The sequence below is a fragment of the Ciconia boyciana genome, chromosome 8 (assembly GCF_034638445.1).
Source record: "Ciconia boyciana chromosome 8, ASM3463844v1, whole genome shotgun sequence".
In the NCBI taxonomy this organism is placed as follows: Eukaryota; Metazoa; Chordata; class Aves; order Ciconiiformes; family Ciconiidae; genus Ciconia; species Ciconia boyciana.
In genome coordinates this window covers 28,631,000-28,651,344 of record NC_132941.1, presented here as the reverse complement: position 1 = coordinate 28,651,344, position 20,345 = coordinate 28,631,000, and the positions used below count along the sequence as shown (strand labels likewise).

The window sequence follows — 20,345 nt, the reverse complement described above, 5'->3', positions numbered from 1 at the left end:
ATTAAAGCATTGCAGGTGGAAGCTGGGAGGTGGTGTGGGGGTGGAGGGTTTTTACCTTTAATCAAGACAAAGGACGGGGGGGGGGGGGGGGGGAGTCTCTTAAATTGAAGATGGGACATTGTGGAATGTTAGTTCTGAAAAGGGCTTGGCGAATAGTCACATTTAAAAACTGTCTGAATGGCAATTGTGTACAAATACAGGATTGGGGGGGTTCATGAAAAGAATGTAATGCTGGGGTGTAGGGGTGTTTTCTTCCAGCTTTGCAGGGTCTGCCTCTTGATAAGACACCAGCAGCCTGCTTAGCTTTTTAAATTTTCCTTTACCTGATTCAGATTTCTCTTTCTCTCTCTCTCAAAAAAAAAAAAAAGAAAAAAAAAAAGAACAAAGAATCCAAGCCACCTGGAGCTATGGCTGGTGATCAGAACTTGGGCTCCACCGCCATTAACACGCACACTTCTGATCAGACCTGGTCTCTTTTATAAAGTTACTACAAGACTGCTTTCTACTGGAAAACCGTGAGCTTCCCCTTCCCAGCCCACCCCATGTGCTCCATTGACTTCCTCCTTTGCTTATTTGTAGCACAGAATGGTTATAGTCAAGTGAGAGAAGGAACAAGTTTTCTTCTGGACATTTGATAATTGATATTTTGGATTATTCCATAATAACTATATAAACTTTGCATCCCAATGTCCTTGAGCTCCTTCTAGAAATCAATGACAGCATTGCATGAGAGGTTTTTTTATATTCAGTCTACAGGGAGGGAGATTCCTGTCTTCCTACCCCAAATCTGATAGCCACCTGGACTATGAAATTATGAAGGTTTAAAGGATTATGAAACTGTCGCAGAATCATGACTCCTGCTAAAATGAACAGTTTTGGAACATGGACTATGTGATATTTGATGCTTGTGTAATGAGATAAAAGGTCTCGTATATGGTCAAGCATTTTCCTTGCCCAGAGGCTTTTTGAAAGCCTGGGGCTCTTACAGTGCAAGACACAGAACTACTTCAGTTCTCTAGCACTTTCCCCTACTTAAGTAGCTTTAAATGAACTTTGAGCCCACAGGTCAGAATTTCTTAGGAGTGGCTAATGACATCTCTTGTTCTTAGCTAAAAGAAATAGAGGAAAGAAAGTCAACCCATTGCCCTGTCTACTAGCCAAGGCTGGCTGATTTCTAAGCAGATAAACCATGTCTTCATTCAAAGCAGGTCAGTCTGTTTTAGCATCCTGCTGATAAATACTGTGGAGACAGGATGAAGGTGGGAGAAAGGCACTAAGCTTTATATACAGAAAAGCTGGCTGCTTTTTTGATGTTTCACTACTACTCCTCACTGTGTCATGGAAAGAGGCTTCTGGGTTTTTTTGGAGAACCATGATTTAAAAAATAGGAAAGAAAAAAATCAGTATTAACTAGACGCCAGGTGCCTTGCAGATGTGGAAACACAGCTGGGATTGCTGCCTCTTCTCACTCAATGGCATGTTGGACTGAATGGGTGCATGTTTCTAGGTTGTTTTTTTTCCCCCTTCCCCTTTTCCTCTGTCTTTCAATTTAATTACATTGTATGAATATTTTTTTAATCTGTTTTATCCTGTTTGTGTGGTGAGTTTTAAAGGGAAAAAAATGAACATGATCCTGTAGCTGAATCCTTGGTGTGTGTTTGGGATGAGGGAGGGAGCATGGAGAAAAGACCTTCTTTAAAACAAACAAAAAAAACACCAAAACCTGAACATGTGTAAAATCCTGTATCATTTATGAAATATGTATAAAAGAGCAATGTACTTCTGGAACAATAAATAACTACTCAATTTTTGAATCAGTGCTCTTGAATAATGTTATTTTCCCCAGCTGAGAAGAGAATATTGTATGTGTGGCAGCTGTCTCCTGAGTTTCCTCCATTTCTTTTTGTTTAGGTTGTTTCTTCTTGACCTTACATCACTGAGGCCACGGTGATGCAGATAATAGCTTTCCTGAGGAAGCTTGGATGGAGATCTTGCTGCCATGCCTAGCTGCGTAACACAGGGATCTCGGGAGCAGTTGAGGCGGTGAGGTAGAGATGTTTGGTCTAACAAAGATCTGCCTTTGTTTGACCAGCATAGTAGCTCCATGTGGAGGCTGACAAAATCTGGAGACATGTGGCAGCCTGCAGGATAAGAATACGTATATGGGCGTGTAATGCCCAGCAACCTAAAATGTACCAAGTGGTGTCAGTGTATTTCTATATTGCATTCAAGTGCTGTCTCAGAGGAAAACTGAAGTTTTAAGCTTCTTTTACTTTCTGGGCCTTTGAATGGCTGTGGTTTGATTTGTCATGAATGCAGTTTGTTCATTAACTTTGAGAATCAGCAGACTGTACTTTGTCCTAACTTTATGGGATGTTAGGATGAGATGTTTGGTGCCAGAAGACTTTTTTTTTATCATGTCCATTGACTGTTTAAAAAAAAAAATAAATCCATGATTGGCCAGTTCTTAAAACAGCCAACTCTCTCCTGTGTTTTTTCAAGTCAGAGAGGAGGGGCTGGAAGCTGTTAGTCATTGTGACCTACCTTTAATCACTGTTGAAATTTAGTTCAGCAATGCCAACAAACCCTCTTCTTCCAAGCAGCCCTTAGTCTGCCGCTGTGTATAGATGAGCTGCTGCCCTCCCTAGACAAATTGCTTGGAACAGTTGCAAAAGAAGTCATCCATTTTGGCATCCAGAAGAACTGAAGACTTTGACATCTAGCACCACAACCCCTATTTTGAAAGCAAGAAAATGGTGTGACAAAATTGTTCCTTCACATGCTTTAATGTTGTTCTACAGATGATGTGGGAAAAGGAGTAAAATAAGAGTCTACAATTGTACCCTGAAATATGGGCTGTCTGGTGGGTCTTGTTAGTCTGGAAGATTGCTGTCTCACTCCTCTGCACCACCAGTGCACATGTGGTCTCTGCCAGGGGTGGATGACATGCCACAAACCTGAAACTCAAATCTCTGTGCTACTGCTTTTGTTGTCATTGAATGCTAACATTGAAGGGAAGGGTGATGTTTGTTTGCTCTCCTGATATACACTGTTGTATATCAACATCAACAAACTTTCTTGCAATAGTTATTTCTAATTCCTGACTAGGAGCCAGGCAGGTAGTAGGATCCTGTACCCCTGGCAGCACTTTAAGAGCAGGCAGTGCTGCCTAAATCTTAATGTAACACTGCATTCTGAAGACCCTGTGAAGGATAAACAGCAGTGTGCATTGCAGTGTTCAGATGCTGCTTTTTCCACCAATTTTGTTATTCATTTGCTTAACCTCTCTTCCCTCTCTGTGAGGGAGCTTTCAAATAAACATGTCAAGTTCAAAATTGTCTGGAGAAGTGTATTAGGTTCCCTTTTTGCCATGCCTGTTGAGGCTCTACCTTGCAAACCTCTCCAGGGGAGGTGTTCATGGCTCCTTTTTCCTGAAGAGCAAAGAAGAAACCCTCCTTTTTTTCTTTTTTTTTTTTTTTTTTTTCTTCTTCTACCTTCTCCCTTCCTACCAGGCAGGCAGTGATGATGATCACCCTGCTGCAAGTTCTTACACTTCTATGTTGGCTGTAAGAGGGTTTGCATGATGCTCTGAAGCTGCTGTTGGCTGTCAGATCTTGGCGCTATGTCAGTCAAGTGAAGCTGGCCAAGTTGCCCTGTCATTCTGAGCCAGTGGAACAATTTCTTTGATCTCCTCTGTTTTTTGTGTGCAAACTGCTTTCCTCTGTGCCACTCGTATGACTTCATTTTCACATAGGAAGGAGTTTTTTATATCTTAAGTATTTTTCTACCTATCCCAAGAGATTCCTATTATTCCCCTTAAAAAAAAAAAAAAAAAACACAAAAACAAAACAAACAACTCTTATTTCTGTACTAACACTAAGGGGGTGAGGAGTAAAATACAGGCATGGAAATTAAACTTCCAGTGTATCTAAGTCCTGAAGCATAGGAGAAGCTGGTGTACTGCTGTGTCATTGTGGCTCTGAACTTATGAGAGATGGGTCCTACTCCTGTTTCTGCCTCTGACTAGTTTTGCAATTGTGGGTATGGTGTCTGTGCCCTAATTACTCCATCTAGAAATTGAAGATCATGGAAAATACACAGGGTTCTGTAAGACCCATGGAAGAACACTCTCAGAACACCAAGTTCTGCATCACAGGGCTCTACTAAGGGAAGGGAAATAACTTGCTATTCTTCACTAGCAGTTACCTACTTGTTTGATTTTAATGGCGTCTTGGTGTTTTACTTGTTCTTGTGTTGAGTTTGCTCATACTTCACCAAACTCGTGTTCAATCCCTGATCTCAACAGCCCTTCCCATTGGCACTGTGTCCTGGGACAAGTTGTTTACAGAAACATAGGCCTATCTCTAAGTCCTTGACATTCGTGCAATCCATCTCAGCAGCCTGTCAAGGCTTACTGTGAACATACATCCTCAAATCAATTGCAGACAGGGATCCTGTTGTGTGTGTCAGGTTCTCCTCTCTCTTAGTGGCAGGAAGTGCTGATTAGCTCTTCCGCCACCTCCTTCTAGGCAGGCTGCAGGAGTTACTCCTGCACCAAGAGCTGTTCTTCACACACCTCACTTTCATCAAACACTGGTGTGTCTTGAGAGGTGGCTTTGACAAAGACAAGGCCAGCTTCAGCAAACACCAAAGCGTCTTTATTTAGTAGTCCATTACCACGAGCATGAGGCTTCCTAGCTTAGCCAATGCTTTGAACAATTTGAGTTCCTTATGTAAAGATGGTGAAGCCCTCCAAATCACTGGGAGGGGTGAGAAGTGTGGTTGCCACCTGCAAAATTATCGTCCTTTCTTGCATTAAGACTAGATATAACCAGGCTTAGAAGCAGGTTTAAAAGATCCCATCTCTTAGGTACCAAAATAAAATTCCAGCCCTCTATTTTGATATTGCCTTCTCTCTTCACATCTTTTAACCTGTACTGATGACTACTTTTAAGAAATACTAACTTGATCCTGATTTTTCTTGCTTCTTGGGAAGTTGGGCTCACTCATCTTTGGATTGGGGAAGTACAGGTCAGGAACAACAGATTTATTAGATCTGCATAGAGAGTGCAGGCCCTACAGCATCTAGAGTACTCTGTTGGAATTGTATCATCTCTCCCAGAGGGTCTGTTTGCAGGAGGGTTTTTTTGTTTGGGTTTTTTCCCCCCTTTACCTCTCAGGAATAATTGTTCCAGCTCCCTGAGGCATGGATTTGCAGTGGCCTACTCTAATACAAGTACTATTGTTTGGGGGGGAACTGGAGCTATATATGTCACCCGAAATAACTTGCAAAGCAAAGAGAAAGTGCTGATAGAAGACTTGCCTATGCTGGTGCTTCTTCCAGAAGACTGAGATGGTCTTTGTCTTTCCTGTGGATCCCAAAAATGTGTAGAGGCAGCACACTGAATCTTCTCCAGCTTTAGACTGTTTCCTTGAACTAGATATTATGGTGATTTAGGATAGTGTCACCTCTGGAAATGCTAGGGCATCTCCTGCTTTAATCCGTTTTGGAGAACTTGACAGGGCCCGTTTGTGACACCTTTGAGGCTCAAAACTGCTATGATGCAGTTCATTTCCCTATGTTAATTGTCAGCTGTCAGTCACTTACATATAACTGTCAAAACATTACTAGTGTCAGGCCTACTATACCACCTATGAAGATAAAAGCAGCTGGTAATGAAATGGTTCAGAGAAGTACACACACCTCTAACATAAGCAGAAAATTCAATTCAAGCTTGTCAGTTTTATTTACCCAGGATCTTAAGTATGAATCAACCGCTCAATGAAAATGGCAAAATATAATGTCCTGTGGCTTGCTGTATTATTCTCTGTTCAATTTTAGTTTCTCTTCTGGGAATTCACATAATCACCTTTTGAGGGTTATCTGCCTTGCTAGCTTTGCATAGTGAATTTGTTCTCCTTTCCTGTTGTTGAAAAAACTTTTCTGGTACTGCATAGCTGTCAGCACAATATAGCCACAAAGATATTTTTTTTTTTTTTTTTTTTTGTGGTGGCGGTGGTAGCAATGACAGTCATTATAAAGCTTCTTTTGCTGTTCCCTAGAGTCTTTCACCACTGTAAAAGACTCCTCTGCTGGGGTGGAGCAGAGCAGCATATTGCACTTCACTGCTAGGGGAACACCCAGACAGAGAGAGGCCATTGAGAACTTCCTATAATGTACAATCCCTACAAAGCACGCAAATACCTAACTCCTTGTCTCATGCAAACTCAATATGAAAATAATGTAGCTAATTATCTCCTACTGGGATTTGAAGCTAGCACATTAGCCCTGATGTTATTCCTTATACCAGCCTGCTGCAGAAATGGAGGGTGCAAAGGAAATGGGGAAATGCCTACACTTGCTTGATTGTGCAGTTACTGTAGGTTTAGCTGTACTCTTTGCTGGAGAGCTTTCTGCCTGCAGATGATTTCCTGGAGGAGAACTGTACGATCATAAGCGGGAGGGACCTGTAGATGTGTATATGTATGTATATGTTATAAAGAGAGTTTTAAATCTATTCTCTATAATAAGAGCTACAGCTAGTAGGATGAGAGGGAAGATCCCTTTCTGCTTATTTATGTTGTTCTTGGTATCTCTCACTGCTAGTCATAGTGCTTGGTTTGCTTTAGTAGAGAACAGATTTCAGCGTGCTACGTCTCATCTGTCACCAGAGCACGTGGTTATAACCTGCAACTCAACCTAGTTTGGTTTGAACCTGTAAGGCAGAGGTTCTTAATTACTCAGTTTTGCATGGAAGTTAATTTAGTACTGTTGGGTTTCTTGATTGTTGGTTTGGCTTTGTTTTTTTTTTTAAAGACAGAGATCGTAAAGACTACTGGAGAAAAATGTCTTTATTTGCTTTGTTTGATAATCTCGCTGCAATGGTCAGGTTGTGTGACCAGGAGTGGAAAGGGTCTTTGTGTAGTACAGGAACAGCTTATTTCCCTGTGGGATAGCAGTCCTTTGCTTTGACTGATGTTCCTATTGTAGCTCTGCTGTAAGCACTCATCTGCAATCTCTGCTCGGAAGGATCAGTTCTCCTCCTTTGGCCACTATTTCCTGCAGTTAAGACTCTCTAGCTGGTGTTTTCTGCCTGTGAGGAGCCATGAAGTTGTATGACTTGTGGAAAGAGCAGAGATAACAACAAGCACCCATCTGTTCTTCTTTTCCATCCCTTCGGGATGTCCGGGTGTCCCCTAGTTAGAAGAATTCTCCAGATAAGATAGTGGAGGTGTCACTGTGGGGCAGTCAGGCCAGAAAACAATAGCGGGTTGAGTCCAAAAAACAAGATTGATCAGTAAGTACATCTCTGTTGTCAATAAGGGGCAGAGCTGCTCTGCAGAGGTCAAGGCTGGAGCTGTATCCCACATCCCTTCAGCTTCTTCCTCTGATAAACTTCCAGGAGAGCTATCACACTTGGTCTTCAGAAAGCTTGGGGTCAGAAGCTCCACTGAGAAGGCGGCTGCAAGAGCCACAGCGTGTGCAAGGGCTTTCAAGCCTCTGTTACTTGAGTGGTAACTGTTCCTTGGCTGAGTGGGATGTTCCAGTACTTGTTTTTCTGTATCTGCTTCATCATCCAGTTGCAGCCAGTGTCTTTGACGGGTGAGTAAAGAGGCATTGCCTTCAAGCTTATTTCTGTTTGTCATCTTTAAGGTTCGTGCAGAACCTTGGTATTCTTAGGTGAAAGACTAGACTGTGTGAGAAATATCCTTTTTCTTTGAAGGTGGTGTGAAATTCTTTCTCATTGGAAAGATCTTTCTGTCATAGAGCGTGAAGGCTCCCATATTGGGAGAATCTCTACTGCCAAGACACTGCAGGATTTTCCTCTCGCTTTGGAGGAGAGACTCTACGAGTAGATATTATGCTACTTTTTCACCTGCTTCCTTGACAAATCTTAACTGAATTTAGTGTCATAATGCAGTGCTGCTCATTTCATTGCTTAGCCGTGCCAGAGCAGAGGCTTCCAGTTACACAATACACACAGGATTAATCTCTCTGCAGAATGGTGGGCTTACAAATGCTTGCTAGAGCCTGATTTGTCATCCAATATATATGCTAGCATGTCAGCTAGAGAACTAATGATATCATCAAGATTACAAATTGAAAAGCTTTACTTCATAGCTAATATTTGTCAGGCTGAATTGCTCAGGCCATGCAAGAAGTGCTGGGGAGGAAAAAAATTGAGTCAAGAAAAATGAAAAATAGAGGGAGCGGGAAACAGTTATATGTCTTGTGCAAAACCCATATGCTTTCGTTGTTTGGGGAAGAAGAGATAAGAGGTTGATTGGTTGCTCCTATATTTTTGTGGAGTTTTTTCTTAAAAACTCAAATCAGTTTTCAGTAAACTGTGCTGCCAAAGGCTGCTTGGTGTCTGCAGGGAGGTTGGCTTGGGGCAGCGCTGGCAGTCCAAGGGCGGCCTGAGGGTCTGCAGTGATCGCAAGAGCACTGTCTGCTTTTTGTGCTTGGCCACCTCCCTTCCACTCCTGCCTGAAGCTCTCAGAGAAATGAAAGATGGGAGGGCGTGCTACCCCATTCCCCTGAAATGCCTTCTTCCAGCTCCCTCTGAGCCACTGCATGTTCATCTCAGTAAATTTTGTCTTTAAATTATCTCCTGTCTGTTTAGGAGACAACGTGATCTCTCTGGATGAATGTTTTCAGAGTCGGTCTACAAAGGATATTTCATAAAGTTAATTATACTATATGAAAGCTAATGAGAGTGTGTGTATTTTTGGTGCTGCCCAGCTGGGAAGCTGGCAGGGCATTCCTTGCTTTGCCTCATTTGGCTTTTAACAACACAAAAACCTTTTAATCTTAATCAGTGACTCACCCTAAGGCTGTACCAAATCATCTTGTGGAAACCAAGTGAGTTATACTGAGGGAAGCCCAGAGGAAGCTCTCTTCAGCTGTGTACAAAGGCAGGACCTGTGTTTTCCTGTCACAAGAAGTCAAGAAAGCTTTGGGAGGATGGGATTTAACAGTGCTACTGCTGTCTGTGGGCAAGAGCAGACAAGGAGAGGCAGGTGAAATGGAGAGCTCATGAGGGATTGCCTGGTGAATCTCATCAGAGATTCCTGCTGCAGTTCCCCCTCCACTGCTCAGAACTGGGGGCTGCTTGTGGTGGGAGTGAATCTGTTCCTCTGCGTCTCTCATGAATTATGGCACTAGAGATTTCCTTTGTAACCCAGACTTGCACTCCCTGTGCCAGCTTGCAGCTCTGCAGCTCTCTCGTGACTACAGCAGCTGCTCCTCCCTTTTATGCTGGATTTGAGGGCAAACAAAACATTGTCTACAGCTGAGGATGTTTGTCAAGAGAGATGTTGTATTTGCGAGAAGGTACAAGATAGCATGTCAGTGAGACAGATGTTTACAGAGGATGCAGCTAAATAAGGGTGACTTGAAGTCCATTCTCTGAAGCACTTGTAGTTCCCACTTTAAAGTCAGTGAAGCAAATCAAAATAATGAACCAAGGTTTGTCTGCATCCAGAGCATTCTAATAGAAATTATGTGCCCCCCCCCAAATTGCATCACCCTATTGTTTAATCAAAACAAAATAGATAGAGCAATTTTAGAACTTAAAAAGAAATGTGGTGTGGAAAGTAGAGGGTATTCCCATCTGAGATGTGTTAATCAGGATGATTGGTTTTATTAGCCTAATTCTAGCAAATGGTAATCGATTTTCCTTACTCAAGACAGTATTAGCATTCATTTTGCTTAATAGGGAATAGCTAGTCATGGGTAAGTGGTGCTTAATCAGGTATTAAATGTAAGTGAAAATGAAACCTCTGGACTTTTAGTGAGGAAGCTGCCAAATCAGGGTTAATTAGGAGAAGACTGAAAATGTAATGAACGCTTCAATTCTTAATTTTTTTTCTCCCTATGGCATTCTTACATTTTAATTGTTTGCAGAAGGTTCAGAAAGGCCTCTGAAAAGGGACATGCTTCTTGAGCACTGCATGAGCAGGCATGCACATACCAGGAGGTCCAGGTGTTTATATCTTGCCCTCACAAACACTCACTTCACTCACAAACATCTGATCTCCTGTGGAGATCAGGAGAGTTTGTGGGCTTGCAGGGAACATGACTCTCTAAAGTGTAGAACATTTTGCTCCCCAGAATGTCCTGATTCTGACCTTCATGCTCTCTAGATTTTAAGATAATAAATAAAAAGATTTGGGGAAGCCGTTTCAGATGCAGGGAGGCAGCAACAGCACACAAAACCACAATAGATACTGTGAATCGTAGAGGTGGTTAGTATTTGGCAGAGGGAAGTGGGGGCAGAGTCTCTGAAGGAGACCAAGGCACATCTAAGCAGATCTTTAAATACAGGGGGCTGCCACCTCTCTCTCTTGCCCTGCTGCAGAATTTTGGAGTGCACAGATTTGAGTTACAGCTCTTTCAGCTCACCTTGGCATAAATGTATTATAGGAGAGAGAGTGGAGAACAAAACCCCGGGTAAATGGAGCAGGGTCTCTTTCTTCTACCTCACCTCTCTAAGCATACACTCTTGGTTAGAGACAGCCTGCTGGGCTATAGATCAACTTCATTGTAGCCTGGGATAGTAGTACTTATATTTATCTGTTTAAAATTGTACCCTGAAGCTAGTAGGAGCTGATAAATTATGCTTAGAGATCACTTGCAATTATATAGGGGTCTAATAATTGAAATGGAATATTTTCTTTCTGTACACCTTAAATGTAGCATTCCTGTTGCATATCTTGCAATTCACATTTTAACTTAAGCTTTGCAAGGTGATCTCTGGCTTGTGGTTATGGCAACTCAACTGTGAGGGCTGATGCGGGCTATGGATGGATTTTTAGAGAGGCTGCATAACCTGTTTGAAGTCTGGTCCTCTTCTCCAAGGCATGTGGGAGAGTTACCAGTGACTTCAGGAGGGGCTTGCAAGTGCTCAGTTAGCCCTTGACCAAAGGGTGGATATCCTAGGCTTGATCCAGTGCTCCCAGGACATACTTCCTATGGCAACATAACTCCCTGGAGCTCAGGTTTATCTATATATATATTTTTTTTTCCCGTCGTACTCTACAGCAGCTAAACAGCAAATCAGACTGCTGCATAATGTTGTAAGAGCTCTGTTAATTTACTTTTTTGTCCAAGACATTTAAGCCAAGCTGTCAGAATCTTCCATAAAGCAATTAGTTAGCTGGTATTGCTGTTTCTCCCCGGGGATCTCTATCTATCACAATGATTCTGTTAAGTCAAGAATCGAAAAAGAAATTATTTTGTGTTCCTTGCAATTATCAGTCAACAACTTGATTTGATATCTACCAGATGTTCTCTCTTGTCTCTCACTGCATGTCTCAGCCCTGGACCCCTGCTCTGCCTACATCAGCCTGAATGAGCCCTGGAGGAACACAGATCATCAGATAAATGGTTCCCATGGCCAGCCAACATGTGACAGTCAAATTGACGGGGAGTGGTACCGCTTCACTGGCATGGCTGGTGATGCTATGCCTACCTTCTGCATCCCGGAGAACCACTGTGGCACCCATGCTCCCATTTGGCTGAATGGCAGCCACCCACAAGAGTCGGATGGCATCGTCCCACGCCAAGCCTGTGCCAGCTTTAATGGGAACTGCTGCCTTTGGAATACCACGATTGACGTCAAGGCGTGTCCGGGCGGGTACTACGTGTATCACTTAACCAAGCCTAGCGTTTGTTTCCATGCATACTGTGGGCGTGAGTAACTGCTGAGATTGCTTTTCTGAAACCCCTTCATCCCCGTGATGCAGGAGAGGTAGTGAGCATCCATATACCTGAGAGAGGTGGTGACTGCTTTCTGGCTTTCTCACCCAGAAGCGTGTCAGGTGATGCAGTGCAGATGGTGGCCTGTCTATAAGAGACTGATTAGACCGTTTCACCTCTGTGAATTCTAGCCTTTGTTCAGCTAGCGGAAATCTTCCATAGCTGACCTGGCCGCAGTGTTTTAATGCTCTCTGTGGGCCCTGTGGTTTGTCTTGGCATGCTACCAAAGCCAAAATTTGCATCTCTGACTTATAGTAATTAAACTAGACTGTTTCTTATCAGCTTCAGTGGTTCAGCTTTCCTAATGTGGGTTAGGTCTGTAACTAATGGACTAGACATAGGGCGTGAAGCTGACGGTACAAATACAGGATTTTCAGTGCATGCTCAGAGGTTTGTGCTGACAACATTCTTGTCGTGCCCTAGATTTTTACGACATCTGTGATGTGGTGGATTGCCAGGGCTCCTGCCTGGACACCAGTGACTGCACGTGTTCCCTGGGGACAACACTAGGACCTGATGGACAGACATGTCTTGGTAAGGGTGGAAATAACTTGTGTCAGTTACTGATGCTTTCTTTCCCCTTTGTTTCATTGCTCGCATCTCAATCCATTGTCTTACAAAGCAGTATAAAAAAGGATAAGTTTTCTGAGAGTTTTTCCCCCTTACTGCCTAGAACAGGTCTTTGATTCTGTAAATGGTTCCAGATCTCTCCCCTCAGGGTGAGACAGGACATCCCATGACTGAATACATTCTAGTGTCGCTGGAGCTATGCATGTACAGAGGCTAGATGTGCTTTCTGCACAGTCCAGCTGCTGAAGGCAGCAGCTTCACTGTCAGTAGCAGAGTCTCTTTGCAAGATCATGGTACAGCCTCACTGGTATTCAGGAATGGCTGTGCAGTCTGTCATTAGAGATTTCCTCTCACTTGCTCTGTTGAATGCCTCTTTCCTCCAAGAAAAGTTTTGCTGGCTGGCGTAGGGCTATGCACTAAGGTTCACCATACTTGCTGCCCTTGTGGGCATTGCCCAGGGCCTGGGGTTTGAGGAGAGTCAAAGAATTGCAGGTCACAGCACAGCCTCAGTGGTTCTAGGCAGCATGACAAGGTGGTATTCAGGGGGCTGGCACTTGGTGACTGCACTGGCAGAGACTAACATGACCAGGACGGAGGTGGAGGGCTGTAAGTGAGAGCAGAGTGGGGAACGTGGGCTTCAGGAATTTGTGAGGGAATCCCTGTGAACCCCTGAGGTGATGACAGCTGTGGCTGTGTGTGGTGCTGGGAGGAGAGCACCTGGGCTGCAAGGTCTTAGGAAGAAGATGGTCTGTAGGGAGATGTAAGGGGCTGGGAAGGGGTGGCTGTTGGGGAGCTGCAGGGCCACACCTATGGATAGGAAGAGGTGGCATGGAGGGAGGAAGGGCTGCTAGTGTTCGGGGGAAGTGGGACCTCATCTTTGTCTTTGAGGCTTGATTTGGTGGAGGAGTTGAGAGCAGAGTTGGTCCAGCAGGCTGCATGGCAGATTAGTTTCTTCCATAAGGACTATAGCTGACAAAGCAGGCGTGGGTGGTTTCTTTCTTCACACTCCTCATGTCTGTGGGCATCAGGGTAGGGGCCACAGTTGTTACAATCTGTGAAGAGAGCAGCCTGGCCCTGCTGCAGATTTACACTTGCTTACACCGATTCTACAGAACCATTTTGCTAAAGCTGCTCCACATCTCTGCAGCTGAGTGGCTGACTTAGCTCTCTCAGCTAACTAAAAGCATCTACTGGCTGCTTCTCTGCAAGACTTCAGGCACAGAAGTGCCCTTGACAAGCACCAGCGCTCAATAAATGTGTGGCAGGCTCGCAGGAAAGGATTTCTTGCAGCAGGGAGGCACACAGGAGTCCTGAGTTCTGAGCCTGTCTGCATGTGCTGCAGCTGCCTTCATCCCACCACAGCCAGGCTGGGCAGGAATTGTGCACTGCTGCTTCTCTTCAAGATAAGCAGATGGCACACCACCTCAGCTGTAATAATCACACTGGTTTACCTACCTGCAGCCTGTCTTGTTGTATGACTCACTCATCTTTCTAATGACTTTCTGTTGTGCTGAGTAATTGTGCAATCACTTATCTGAGAGCAACCATGCCGGCCTTCCAGAGAAACCAAACAAAGCTGTATTAGCCTTTCCTATGCCTTTCCTGTATGGAGAATATTATTCCTTTCCCAGCTCACCCTAAGAGGGGGGCTGAAGATACTGCAGTAATGCTAAGCAGCTCTGTCTGTGAACCTCCCTGTGCTAGGCTGACTTCTCTTCAGTATATTATATGCTTTGAATCCCAGAGTAGAACTGCTGATCCTAAGTTACGTTTTAATTTGCAAATTTACTTAGGGGTTAGATTAGGTCTTTGACTTTCTGTCATGGATCCACCAACCCAGTGCATTGCTTTTGACCTCTTGAATACCTGGATCCATGTTGGACTAAGCCATGGTTAAAATCAGTTCAGCACTCTCCCGACCCAGTCTCAAGAAAACCAGCCGGCGTCCCAGAAGTGCTGGTTGTCACTGGTGCCAAAGAGCAGGGACAGATCTGTTGTGTGTTATAGAACTTGGAGGACCGGCAAGGTGAATCGCTGGGTACAGCCCTTGACCAAGCCAAGCTCTAGGACCTTCTAACAGCATCTCTATGCCTTTGCCAGTAGCCCTTTCCCTCTTCATCCTCTGTTTTTAAGCAGCTTTAGTTTTATTAAAAGGGAAAGTGTGGAGCCTGTCACATGTGTGAAAAGGGAAGTGTCTGTGTTTGTTTCCTGGACATGCTTCCTGCCTCCCAAAGCAGGGTACCAGCCATTTCCTTGGCTAAAAATACTCAATTTGTTGCTTGTGGAAGGAGACAACACCCACCAGCTGCAAGCTGCAGGTACTGTGTATGTGTGGGACCACTTATACCTAAGAGAGCTCATCTCTGACCTGTCTCTTAAAAAGGTATTTTTCTTTTTTCTTGGTTTTAAGCTCCTGACATCTAGTAAATGGTAACTTCTAAGCTGTTTTGGTGAAACCCCATGTGAACCTCGATTGATAACCTCAGCATTCTGGCCTGCCTAAGAGAATAGTTAGGCTCAGCAATAGCAATGACTGTCCTTTCCTCTCTATTTGATTCACTTTTTGCACACAGAGATTAAATCGGGTTGAAGAATGAGAATCTCAGAGAACAAAGCACCTTTCAAAAAAAAAAGGCAGACAGACATAGACAACTTTAGCCTTTAAACAGAGAAAATTAGGAGGAGTTTTCAGAGCTTTACCAAGAGATTCAAAAACATATGCTGTGCTTTTTCCTCAATAAAGACCCCCAGCACCCTGGAGGGTTCTAATCTAGAGCTGAATGCAGCCAGCACAGAAACCTGACACAGGTACTATTCATGGGTAAATTGCTTTAGGTTATAAAAACTCAGTCCAGGCCTATTACAAGGTTATTCTGCAACCCTTCTCCAGAGTCTGCTCCAGAAAGTGTGGGATGCCAGCTCAGGTACTCCTCTTTCTTCTGAGCTGGAAAGGTAGGACCCACAGCTCTGTGGAGGGCTGCAGAGGAGCAGAGCAGAGCAGGGAGGGCCATCGTGGGGCAGTGAGGAGCTGAGTCCTCAGAGGGAGTAGCTCAGAACTGAGCTCTTCGTCTCATCTTTGGTACAGTGTCTGAGCAGCTAATGGTTGTGGTGGCCTGCGTGGCACCAGCGCCCCAGTTAGGTCTCACCATGGTGAGCTGACATTTCTGTTCTGCAAGAACACCTGGGCTTTACGGGACAGGGAGCAGCCAGAGCTGGGGCAAGAAGCCAAAATGATGAAATTTCTCATGACATTAATTTTCTTGGGGAAGCTTCATGGAGTTCATTAAAATGTTTTGGTTTGATTTCAGTTTTATTTATATGTTTACAGCTGGTTTTCATTCTTGTGTCTTTATTTTGAAATAAGGGTTGAATCATTTAAAATTGCTGTAGGATAGTTGGCCACGTGCAGCAGTAGCAGGTATGATACAAAAATAGATAGGGTTTATTTTTGACTGATTCTGGTATTCCACCTAGTTTTACCATGCAGTGAAGTCGTGTTAACTTCATTTTAATGTCTTTGTGAGTGAAGTGGGGAATAGTTTAGGATGAGAAGATACATGAAAATAGGAACTCCTTCAGCATGTGGAACTGGTTTGGAAGTTTCCCAGTGGGATTGTGTCCATCTTCACTCTGGAATGGCTCCTTGTGTGCATGCTGTCTTTCCCCCCACGTCTTCTTTGCTCCTGAGTTAGACACAGCATGGCAAAATACTCTGCTACTGTCAGTAGATAGCGATCTTTAGCATTTAGTGGGATTACTCATCTCTGTTGTCCTGATCCAGGTCATGAGGCCAGGAAAGCCAGTCCACGCTTCCCATGACCAGCGCTCCCATGTAGCAGCCCCTTTTTGCCAGCCATGCGTTTACCAGGGAGCATATTCTGACAATGTGTTTTTTGCAGATGAAAATGAATGTGAGCAGAACAACGGAGGCTGCAGTGAATTTTGTGTTAACCTGAAGAACTCCTACCGCTGTGAGTGCGGGATCGGGCGCACACTGGGAAGTGATGGGAAAACCTGTGAAGGTGAGGTTTCAGCTATCACAGTCTGCTGGAAACAATATAAATCATTCCCCTTCCTTTGCAGCACTAGTTTTCTCTTGGCTCCTTGCAGCTGGGATTAAATGTCACTCATATCACTTCTGTGCTTGCCAGTGGGGTTGTTACTGAAATATCCTTCTAATCAAGCAGAGAGGAGTCTCCTTGTTGTTGTCCCTGCCTTGTTCATTTCTGTTAGATTTGCTTGTATTTATCTCCATGGGGGGAGAGGCAGCAGTGGATCTGGAAGACTGGTTGTCCAGACAGAACTAGTTCTTGCTGGAGATGCTGGGATTTGGCTCTGGAGATTTGTATGATAGTTGTGTGGGGGCAGATTTAGCACTGCTGGTTTTTGACAGCTAGCATTAGGTATGGGGTAATGTCATGACATTAGACTAGAGTATGAGGATCGCTGAGCCTCCCAGGATAGAGATTGAAGAGAGGGGGTGCCAGTCTGTAAACAGAAGCTAGATTTGAGATTAGGGCTGCATTTTGACTGTCCGTTTTTTGTAAGTAGTTAGTTGTGGGCTCTGCTGTGTGCAGCTGCTACAGTTACTTCCCAGTGGTGGCACAGCCAGGTTGAAAACCCGTGATGAGTTTAGACTGGTAGCTTAGCAGGGACTTAAAGACCAAATTGTAGGTTTGATCTGCTGTCACTAACAATGTACAAACACCTTTGAGCAGAAATACAAAAACCCAGCAAAAGCTGACTTGTGCCTGATGTTTTCTGTGGTCAGTTGTGAAGAGCACCGTGGCCCCCACAGGCAAAGCTGCTGTGTTGTATATTCACAGATACTGTGAGGCCTCAGACAAGAATAATAGCTACAGATGTGCCTCACTTTTGAGCTACCTGATTGCCAGAACTGAATACAGCTGCAGCCCGCATGCAACCTTACATTAGCTGCTCCGTGGTAGACATCCGTGGTGCAGGGAGAGAGAGGGGTTGCTATTGTATTTTTGGGCTGGACTCCACTCTTCTTTATGGTTCACTGACATATAGCTCCCAGCTGCAGTTTTTGTCCCTGTTTTCCCCCCCTATGATACCAAAGCACGTTTCATCTCATTTCTGTGAAAAGCTCCTCTCTGAGCTCTATTAATAAAACATCACTCATCCAGACAATGACACTTCCCTGGGGAAAGCTGCTGTGCAGAGTGCTCCTTAAGTACTTGTTGTGCACTTGTGTTAAGTTGTGTGGGGCCAAAAGTGATCTGTGGGCTTTGTCCCTTCCACATCCAGCACTGAGCTGGTGGGTTGTCACTTAAACCAGCTGTGCTACATGGCAGTTTTTATTCCTGAGCACTGTACTCTTCTGACAGGGCTGGAATAGTCTGTTCTTGGAAAGTTGTTTGTTTCTCCTGTTCCCGAAGTTGGATTTTAGGGCCTTTGATATATCATTTAATTTCCCCTTCTGTAAGAAGGATGGTGCTTTTCATGAGTTTAACGCTGCTGCTGGGGATTTTTACGATCTTGTTAGTGAGTTTTATTTCTAAAGATGTGCCCTCAGCTTTGTGAGCCATTAGAGTACGTGATTTACTTGTGAGCCACCTCACAGCTGTTGCTAAAAAGAACAAATGCAAGAGAGGTAGCTTGATTACATGAGCTGGTGAGGCTGAGTAGGGTTAAGAGTATCTCTCAAGATTTCCCTTATAATGCTTTACCCATTACTTCGACTCACGTGAAGTGTTCAGGCTGTTGTTTTCCATGCAGTGTGTAGGGTTGAGTATGGGATTTCCATTCTTTGCATTTCAGTGAAAACCACACAGTCATTTCTGATGGCCAGCTTAGGGAGAAATATTTTGTATTTATGATTTGTTTATATTATATGTATTATTGTTTTACTGAGAACATCTAGCAGTATTCATTCCAAAGGGTTAACAAAAATTAAGCAGTGAAGGTTATTTTTTTAAAAAAATCATGATACTCTGATATTTTCGTTCTAATAGCCAAAACCAACTGAAATGGCCTTATTTGCCTTAGATTTTCAAATCTTCAGAATGTATTTGGATGACCTTTCAGGCTCTTTTCTGCAGCTGTTGTGGCTAGGAATATGTTTTACATGAAAACTCAGATCCTCAGAGAATTGCCTCACCTGAACAGAAAAGATGTAAGACATGACAAATCCCTCAATTAGTTGTGCTGCCCTCTCTCCTCTGCGCTTTAGAACGGGGGAAAATTAGGAGGGGAATTGACCTTATACTGTGAACTTGTGTCGTTCTGTCCCTGTGATAACGCACCTCAGGGTAGCCAACCTCTAAGCCTAGAACTCACAAACTAACCAAATTCCTGCTAAACAAACTCCTACGAGTAGAGTTTCATCCTCAGCCTACAAAGGGGATGCAGGAATCCAGTATGCCCACCTCCATCACAGCTGGGAAACCCACAGACAAAGAGCGCATCATCTTCTCTCTGGTGTTCCCTGATGGGAACAGGAGCTGGCTACCTGTGAGTCTGTCCTCCCCAAGACATCTCCTCTGCAAATCTCGGGGCTTTAATTCTGGGATGACTAAGGGAGTGAGTATGGTTCCACATGGTAGAAGTTTTAAGAGGATTTTCCTCCCACCTTTTTGAAGTAAGAAACAACATAAAAATTGAGCTTAAGAGGATGTCTCAGAAGTTAGAAAGGGCCAAGCTGAAGATTGCATATTCAGCCTTCTTATGTATGCCAGTTCTAGCATGTGATTTAATTTGGTAAGCTTTTTCACAGAATTGCTTGTTAACTTCACGGTGAAATGACAAACACAGGAAATTGCACAATTAAAAACAGGTTTCCACTGCATTTTCTTGGAATCAAGCTCCTACCATACTGTTGCCTTCGAGCTCTGTGTTGGTCGTACTGTTCGTTAGTCAGCCAGGAGTATATGTTGGGGTCTGCGTAGCTGCCACACAGCTGTCTGAGGAGCAGGGTGTGCTGATTTTCCTTTTATTTGCAGAAATCGAAGGCTGTCACAATAACAATGGAGGCTGCAGCCATACCTGTATTGAAGTGGAAGGCACATACCAATGTGAATGTCCGAGAGGACTTGCTCTGTCAGAAGACAACCACACTTGCCAAGGTAGGTCAACAAAATCTCCCTGACAGCCTCTGTCCCCTGGAAGTCAAAATATGTCTAAAGGAACTTTTCTTCTTGTTTTTGTTGTGTTCTCTTAGTCTGTCCTTTCCAGTTTGGTTAATGGAGCTTTGTCATTAAAGACAGATTATCCAAAACTGAGAGCCTGGAGGCATTGCTCTTTTTACCAGGCAGGAGACCAGAGACACAGGACCCAGCTGGGTGCATCTTGCATCACAGGCGGCTTTGGCAGTGTTCACTTACAATTAAGATTGCTTAACATCTCCCATTATATTGCTCTGCTTCAGCTGTGTATGCCTTTGCCAGATTTATGCTATTAGAACTGAAATTTTCCATGCTTCAAACTGGGCTTTTAAAATTTCAGCTAAAGTGGTTCACTCCCTTCCAAGAATGGGGTTAAAGAGAGAGGCCTTTTTTTTGCCCAAGTATCTCTGTAGCCATTTCAGTAAGCATTCCTATATCTCGAAGCAGGGCACTAGTTCTGATATTAGGTGTTTCCGCTGTCCCTTGGAAAAGTGTCCAAAAATTGACTGTTGCTTCTGCTGCATAGAGGCATGGGCAATGTTATCCTTGGAAGATCTTCCCTCTGAACTTTACTCCATTCCTGTATGCAAGGAGTCCTTCTTGCCAACTCACTTGCACCTATAGCATGCACATGAAACAAACATGGTCCCTGTTTTGGGTTGCAAGAGCTGAGTGAGATTTCGTTTGCAAATACATCCAGGCTCCCAGGGGTCAATTTAGCCCTGTAGCAGGGAGTGCAGGGAGCAGAGGGTCAGGGAGAAGTTCCTGAGGGCATTGAGAATTAAGCAGAGGGTCTCTAGCTCCCCATACAATGATTTCTTACAGTCAAGGACTTGCACCCAGAACTCTTCTGGGTCTCATAATCTCACAGCTAGCTGAGCTCCTGA

At 44.0% G+C, this 20,345-nt stretch overlaps 1 protein-coding gene across 5 annotated transcripts in view; it reads left to right on the top strand.

The window, feature by feature from the left end:
• Positions 1 to 68: 68 nt before the first annotated feature.
• OIT3 (oncoprotein induced transcript 3) overlaps positions 69 to 20,345 on the top strand; it is a 32,096-nt gene continuing 11,819 nt past the window's right edge. Inside the window, exons 1-6 of one of the 5 annotated variants that reach the window (XM_072869777.1) lie at positions 71 to 2,048; positions 7,404 to 7,603; positions 11,321 to 11,695; positions 12,185 to 12,295; positions 16,231 to 16,353; positions 19,297 to 19,419. In XM_072869777.1, the coding sequence (XP_072725878.1) occupies positions 7,540 to 7,603; positions 11,321 to 11,695; positions 12,185 to 12,295; positions 16,231 to 16,353; positions 19,297 to 19,419 (796 nt within the window). In that variant the 5' untranslated portion in view covers positions 71 to 2,048; positions 7,404 to 7,539. Of the gene's footprint in view, positions 2,757 to 2,830; positions 7,604 to 11,320; positions 11,696 to 12,184; positions 12,296 to 16,230; positions 16,354 to 19,296; positions 19,420 to 20,345 lie in introns of those variants that run through there. The other 4 variants (XM_072869778.1, XM_072869780.1, XM_072869779.1 and 1 more) reach the window with 4 other exon arrangements.